General features: G+C 45.8%; 1 protein-coding gene across 1 annotated transcript in view; it reads left to right on the top strand.

Annotated features, from left to right (window-relative positions):
* Positions 1-610: 610 nt before the first annotated feature.
* MYO1A (myosin IA) overlaps positions 611-7,143 on the top strand; it is a 26,553-nt gene continuing 20,020 nt past the window's right edge. The window contains exons 1-11 of the mRNA XM_006897604.1: positions 611-739; positions 865-980; positions 1,234-1,328; positions 1,505-1,609; positions 1,818-1,864; positions 1,994-2,057; positions 2,241-2,339; positions 5,011-5,114; positions 5,225-5,372; positions 5,791-5,909; positions 5,991-6,077. Coding sequence (XP_006897666.1) covers positions 626-739; positions 865-980; positions 1,234-1,328; positions 1,505-1,609; positions 1,818-1,864; positions 1,994-2,057; positions 2,241-2,339; positions 5,011-5,114; positions 5,225-5,372; positions 5,791-5,909; positions 5,991-6,077 — 1,098 coding nt within the window. The 5' untranslated portion in view covers positions 611-625. The remainder of the gene's footprint in view (positions 740-864; positions 981-1,233; positions 1,329-1,504; positions 1,610-1,817; positions 1,865-1,993; positions 2,058-2,240; positions 2,340-5,010; positions 5,115-5,224; positions 5,373-5,790; positions 5,910-5,990; positions 6,078-7,143) is intronic.

Below are 7,143 nucleotides of genomic sequence, written 5' to 3' on the forward strand. Positions count from 1 at the left end.
TCCTCAGCTCCAGCCCTTTCTCCTTCAAGCACAATGCTCTCCTAAGTGCAACTCTAGGGCTTGTAGGCAGGTGGTCCACTCTTCCTTTGCTTTGTTCCCACTGACCCTAACACAGAGAGCATTGCCTTTGTTCCACCCTGCCAAGAATTTCAGCATCCATGTTTATCTTAGTCTTGTTCAGGGGCATCTTCTTAATTGGAGGTTCTTTCTAGAGCCACAGCCCTCTCTCTTAGGTCTTTCTATCTTCCACTCCTTAAACAGCTAGTGGCACCTAAAGGGAGCTCTGATGGCTTAGTGGTAAGGAATTATGCTGCCAACCCAAAGGCACATGGTTCAAATCCACCAGCTGCTCCAAGGAGAAAGGTAATCTCCCAGGCAATTTACTGAAAATCAGCTGGAGGGTCAGCTAAAACAGTACGTAAGAAGGACTTGAAGTCAACTAGAAGGTATCTAACAAAAACAGCAATACATTGATGTATTAAGTAATTCTATAAAAATTTGCTGAAGGTGAACTCAACTCCATAAAAACTCAAAAAAGGGTACTCAGCAACAACAAAGCTGAGAACACAGCAGTAAACCCTTTCCCCCACACTCCTTTCTCTCAGGACCTGTAGCCCCTCTGGACATGCCTCTCCTGGAAGATACCGTCGGGGTGGAGGACCTCATCCTCTTGGAACCCCTGGATCAGGAGTCTATGCTCAAGAATCTTCAGCTTCGCTTTGAAAACAAAGAGATTTATGTGAGTGCAACATGAGCAGTGATGGCTAGAGATTTAACTACCTCCTCTTCCTCAACACTCACCCCTCTATCTAAACTCCCTCCCAGCTTCCTGGCTCATCCCCTTTGCTTCTTCCTTGGCTCCAGACCTACATTGGGAATGTGGTGGTCTCAGTGAATCCCTACCAACAGCTGTCCATCTATGGCCCAGAGTTCATTGCCAAATACCGAGACTACACCTTCTATGAGCTGAAGCCCCACATGTGAGTAGAGGAGCCAAGGGAAGGCCGGCGTGGCACAGCTTCCTGACTATGAGACATCATCTTTCATTTCCTCTGTCTTTGGCCTAAGGGAGCTTCTCCAGTGGTCTCTTTCTTTCCTGACTTTCTTTCTGGTGATCTCACCTCGTCTGGTCCAAGTAGAGAAGGTGGATGAGTGGAGGCACTGGGGATTGAATGAAAAATGGTTTTCCCAACTGACTTTAAGCTCAGTCACTACCCTCCTTCACTTCTCAAGCTATGCATTGGCCAATGTGGCATACCAGTCACTGAAGGACCGGGACCGAGACCAGTGTATTCTCATCACAGGCGAGAGTGGAGCTGGCAAGACTGGTGAGGCACCCCTCTGGAAGTCCCCCCTTTGCCTCCCCAAGCCAGGCCTCATCCTGATCAATCCTCCACCAAAATGCCTTCTTAATTTTGCTGATTCTAAGGGCTGTGAGGTGCTGGAATGAGGGGGAGTGAAGAAGGTGTTGGAGTGGATCCACATGAGGGTTTCTTTTGGACAGAGGCTAGTAAGCTGGTGATGTCTTATGTGGCGGCCGTCTGTGGAAAAGGGGAACAGGTGAATTCTGTGAAGGAGCAGCTACTGCAGTCAAATCCAGTGCTGGAGGGTAAGAATCGTGGTCTTGACCTTGCCCTTCCTCATCCCCAGAGCTCAATCCTAGACTCTCTCCCTGAGTCTCCTTATCAACACTGTTCTCATTCAGCATGAACAATCTGAGATTGGCACTATGGCAGGTAGATGTTCCTCCTCTCCCTTCTCTAGAGTTCCATCTCTCCCTTCAACTTCACCTCACATCCCTCTTTTCTTCTCTACAGCTTTTGGCAATGCCAAGACTATACGCAACAACAACTCCTCCCGATTTGTAAGTGAACGTTGTCTCTGACTAGAGGATGTGGAGACTTGAGGGGGGTGGGATATAACACCCCTCTTGGAGGCAAATGTGGAGGGAAGGGGAAGGAAAAAGAATTACCTTTCTGGTCTCTCTCTGAAGGGAAAATATATGGATATTGAGTTTGACTTCAAAGGATCTCCCCTTGGTGGCGTCATCACAAACTGTATGTGTTTTCTCTGCTAATTCACTGCTTCTTCCTCCCACCTGCCCCTGGGTGTCCCTTCTACTAATCTGCTGCTCCAGAAAGGAGGAATGTAGACGACTGAAGATCAGGCGGAGGGCAGAATTAGGGAGAAGCTGTGATCTCTCAAAGCCACAGGACATTATTTTCTTATTCATTTGGCAGATCTGCTTGAGAAGTCTCGAGTGGTGAAGCAGCTTAAAGGAGAAAGAAACTTTCACATTTTCTATCAACTGCTAGCTGGGGCAGATGCACAGCTGCTCAGTAAGTATCTGTTCCAGACACGTAACAGAGCATCCTCTGGTCCCCATTGTCCTCTTCCCTCAAGTCCTCCAAACTTTATTGCCTGCTTTCCCCATTCTGAACATTACTCATCCATGGTTGTGAACACACCCTGTGACCCCTGGGTTTTCTTCCATTTCTGGGGTTTTATTGCTAAGGATAAGTTGGCTTGGCTTGTCATTACCCTTTCATCTCTAGCACTCCTGGGCTTCTCTTTCTCCAAGCTGGCTTCAAAAATGAAACAGAAATTTGGAGAAGGTGCAGCCAGAGTGCTCCTCAGAAGCAAAGGTGATGAAGCTTCATCTCACACACTTTAGGCATGTTGCTAGGAGAGGTCGTTCCTTGGAGAGGGACATCGTGCTTGGAGAGGTGGAGGAATGACGAAGGAGAGGAAGACCCTCAACCATTTGAGTTGACACAGTGACTGTAACAATGGACATGAATGTGTTAGAGATTGTGAGGATGGCACAGAGTAGGACAGGATTCAGATTGCTTGTTAATAGAGTTGCTCTGAGTTGTACTTGACAGAATCTAACAATACCAGCAACAGCATCCTTTTCTACCTTCAATTTTAAGGGACTTTATCAATAGGTCAGTAGGAAACAGGGAGGATATTACAAGTGTTCAGGAACTTTCAATGAACTCTCTAGTTGAGTTTGTCCTGGGACTGACTACATCTGCCTCACTCAGGCCTTGACACTGATTTCTTCTTCTTCAATAGCTCTATGAAAATTTAATTAATGATTAATTTACTAAATCTCTTGAATACTTACTATGATCAGACCTTAAAGGGGTAAGTAAGGCTCAGTCTCTGTCCTCAAGGAACTTACCATCTTCTAGGTATGGCTGATACAGAGACATTCTAGTACTGTGTGGTTGATGCCAATAGGCCAGGCAGGTGGTTATAGGAGCAGGAGGCATGGAGCATCTTACCTTTTCCCATGAGTGAACCTACCCCACCTACCTAACCTGAATGGCCAAGGTGGCACAGAGGGGATACCACTGATGGGCCGTTAGGCCCCATCCAAGTTTGCCTCCCAGTCCTCCTCTAGCTTTGATCTCCTTGGGTGCAGGCCCCTGAGGAGCTCTCCCTTGGCTTTGTGATTATTCTGTGCAAGACTTTTCCTCTCCTAGAGATTTCTTTCTTTCTTTTTTTAAAAAGAAAGCTTAAAGCAGATTTATTAAGGGGGCTCCCAGGTGAGATTCCTTGGTCTGGAGAGAGAGACAGACCAGTGGAAAAATGCCTAGAGATTTCTTTAGTTCAGAAACCCCTGCAGCACTCATCTCCCTCATGTCTTATAATAGCCTTGGTTGGGTCCAATTTATCTGAATCATAGTCATTCAGATCGTGTTCTGGCTGACTGTCAGAAGCGGCCTTGTCACCTATTGATTTCAGCTGAGTCTGGGCTCCGTCTCCCTGGTGCCATCATCTCAGGGCCTCTCTGACTCATTCTCCCTCCAGATAACTCTCGCCTAACAGGCTCTTGTTTCAAAATTGTTATGACACAAAATTTGTGCTCCCATTAAACTCTAGTTTAAGGGACATACCTTGGTTCTGAGACAATTTGTAGAACACAATTGACATTTTTCAAGTTCCAGGATTAACCCAATCTCTCCAGTCTCAGACCAGTTCTCTTGATTCATGTATTTAAGGAAAAAAAAAGAAACACTTTCTGGATGCCAGTTAGACTCTTGGAATACATTTATAAGTGACACATCCCATCACACAGGTCTCTCTTTTGTAGGAGAGAGACATAAACAAAATGCAACATGTATGATAACAGATTAGAGATTCACCATAGAAAGACATGAGACAACTATTTGACTCAGTCTCTTAGAGCCTGAGAGAACCTCCCAGAACAGGTGTCAGAGTTGTAGGAACACAGTATCTGCCACTTTGTTTGTGCTTCATGAAAAAAATAGTAAGTGGAACAACCCAGGCCAAAGGTGAGGGGATGAGGCTGGAGGGGTGTGTGTGAGAGATGTGTGTACATTTATTTTCCCTCTTTGTGCTCAAGAAGCACTGAGTCCTGAGCAGGATTTGTTTGTTTTTACTGTTTTTTGGTGATGGTGTTAGGTGCTTTCATGTAGACTTTGTCTCAATAGTGACCCTATAAACAACAGACCTGAAACGACCTATCTTGCTTCAACCTCATCATCTCTGCTACGCTCCGAGCCCATTGTTACAGTCACTGTCTCAGTCCATCTTGTTGAGGGTCTTTCTTTCTTTCTCTGACCACTCACTTTTCTTAGCAAGGTGTCCTTTTCCAAGGACTGAGTCCTTTTGACAACATGCCCAAAGTATGTGAGATGAAGTTTCACCATTCGTTCCTCTAAGGAGCATCCTAGTTGCACTTCCTCTGACATAGACTTGGAGTTTAGAACTGTTTTATTGTCTAGATTGTGGCAAGGAAGAGAATGAAGCTTTTCTATCATAAAATTAAAAACAAAACCAAACCCAAAACCACCAAGTGTGAAGATTCAAACCCTGCATGCCACTTAAAAATTTAACAGAAGCCAGAGGAGGAGGGTCTCAAATAAAAATGACTCCTTTGAATAAATGAAGGAACCTGTCTAGGGCAAGGGCTGTGTGCTGTCAAGGCTGGAAGGTTCCAGAGAGTCCACACACTGACTTCTTTCTCTCACACTTTAGGGGCCCTGAAACTCGATAGGGAAACAAGCCACTATAGCTATCTCAACCAAGAGGTGTCCAGAGTGGATGGCATGGATGATGTCTCCAACTTTAAAGCTGTACAGGTGAGTACCCCAGGCCCAGGGCCTCAGACCATCCCCTAAGCCCATCTTTGAGAAAGGAGGCATTAGACTGGCACCCCCACTTCAGCTTCTGATCCCACTTCCCCCCAAAGAATGCAATGACAGTGATTGGGTTCTCGGAGGAGGAGATTCGACAGGTGCTAGAGGTGACGGCCCTGGTGCTGAAGCTGGGAAACGTGGAGCTGGCCGATGAGTTCCAGGCCAATGGAACCCCAGCAAGTGGCATCCGTGATGGGCAAGGTCAGCACTATCCTGCCAGAGTCCCTGAGCTTCCTGCTGCGATTCTGACTCTCAGGTTCAATCTTATGCACTCCATTTCTTGAGTCCTCCCCCAAGACAGACTCACTAAGAACTCCCAGTGAGGAATACAGGAAAGAATCTTTAAAGTCTAGTAGACTTGGATTGTAAGATCTTTCTGCATCGCAGTTGATTCTTTTGCAAAATGGGAGTTTCTCGTCTTACAGCACTTGATGCCAACGAAATGTCTAGCTCTTCCTACTGACTCCCTACCCAGAGATTCCCACAGGGCTGTAATTGTCCACAGTGCCTCTCCACTGAGATCCAGGGACATCAACACCCCAGAAGGGTCCCCAGGTCAGGAATGGGAGTGGAGGAAAACCTATTTACAGACCATGTTGTTTTTTTCTTACCTCTTCAGGTGTTCAGGAGATTGGAGAGTTGGTAGGTTTAAATTCAGAAGAACTAGAGAGAGCTTTGTGTTCAAGGACAAGGGAAACGGCTAAAGAAAAGGTGGTCACTGCATTGAGTGTTATCCAGGTAAAGAAGCCCATATGAAGGGACTGACTTTGAACCTGTCCTGTGCCTTGCACATACTCACAGCTTGGTCCTGTCCTACAGGCACAGTACGCTCTGGATGCTCTGGCCAAGAACATCTACAGCCGCCTTTTCAACTGGATAGTGAATCGAATCAACGAAAGCATCAAGGTAAAGAACCCTCAACTACTAACATTCTCCTACTTGCCTTACTTTTCATGCCTTGGTCCAGTCTCAGCACTTGAGTTATGAGATAATCAGTAAGGAAAGTGAAAGATGGGACACAGTTCCCTCCAATGTTGTTATTATGCATCATAGAGTCAGAGTTGATTCGTAGCTGACCCTCCAGTGGATTTTTAGAGGCAGTAAATTAAAAGGGAAACACTGCATGGTTCAAAATTGGGAAGGATGTACACGAGGAATGTGTCCTATCTCCATACCTTTTCAACCTGTATGCAGAACAGATTATTTGGGAGACTGGGCTGTATGAGGAAATGTGTGGCATCAGGATTGGTGGAAGATTCATCCACAATCTGTGTTATGCAGATGACACAATCCTGCTTGCTAAAACTGAGGAGGACCTGAAGCACTTGCTGCAGAAGGTCAAGAACTGCAGCCTCCAATATGGACTGAGGCTCAATATCAAGAAAACAAAGATTCTCATCACTTGGCCAATTGGCAGCATCAGGATGGATGATTAAGAGATAATTAACAGCTTTAGTTTGCTTAGCTCTACAATCAACACTCTTTGCACTGGCAGCCAGGAAATTAAAAGACGTATTGCAGTGGGAAAGTCTGCTATTAGGGACCACTCCAAAGTACTAAAGAGCAATGGTGTCACTCTGGAGACTAAGGTGTACCTGATACAGGCCATGGTCTTTGCAATCACTTACTATGTGTCAGAGAGTTAGACAATGACTGTTGTTGTTGTTATGTGCCGTCGAGTCGTTTGCGACTCATAGCAACCCTATGTACAACAGCCCTAAACCCTGCTCTATCCTGTGCCAATAGCACTGCCTCTGACACACCCATCCCAATTACCCCAGTCACTGAATCAATCCATCTCATAGAGGGTCTTCCCCTCTTGCGCAATATCTAGGGAGGATAAAAGGAGAATTGATGCCTTTGAGTTGTGGTGGTGGAGAAGAGTGTTTAATATACCATGGACTGCTAAGAAAATGAACAGGTTCATCCTGTTATGTTGTTATGTGCCATCGAGTCGTTTCGGACTCATAGC

The sequence above is a fragment of the Elephantulus edwardii genome, unplaced genomic scaffold (genome assembly GCF_000299155.1).
Source record: "Elephantulus edwardii isolate Elephantulus edwardi_28Jun2011 unplaced genomic scaffold, EleEdw1.0 scaffold00212, whole genome shotgun sequence".
Taxonomy (NCBI): Eukaryota; Metazoa; Chordata; class Mammalia; order Macroscelidea; family Macroscelididae; genus Elephantulus; species Elephantulus edwardii.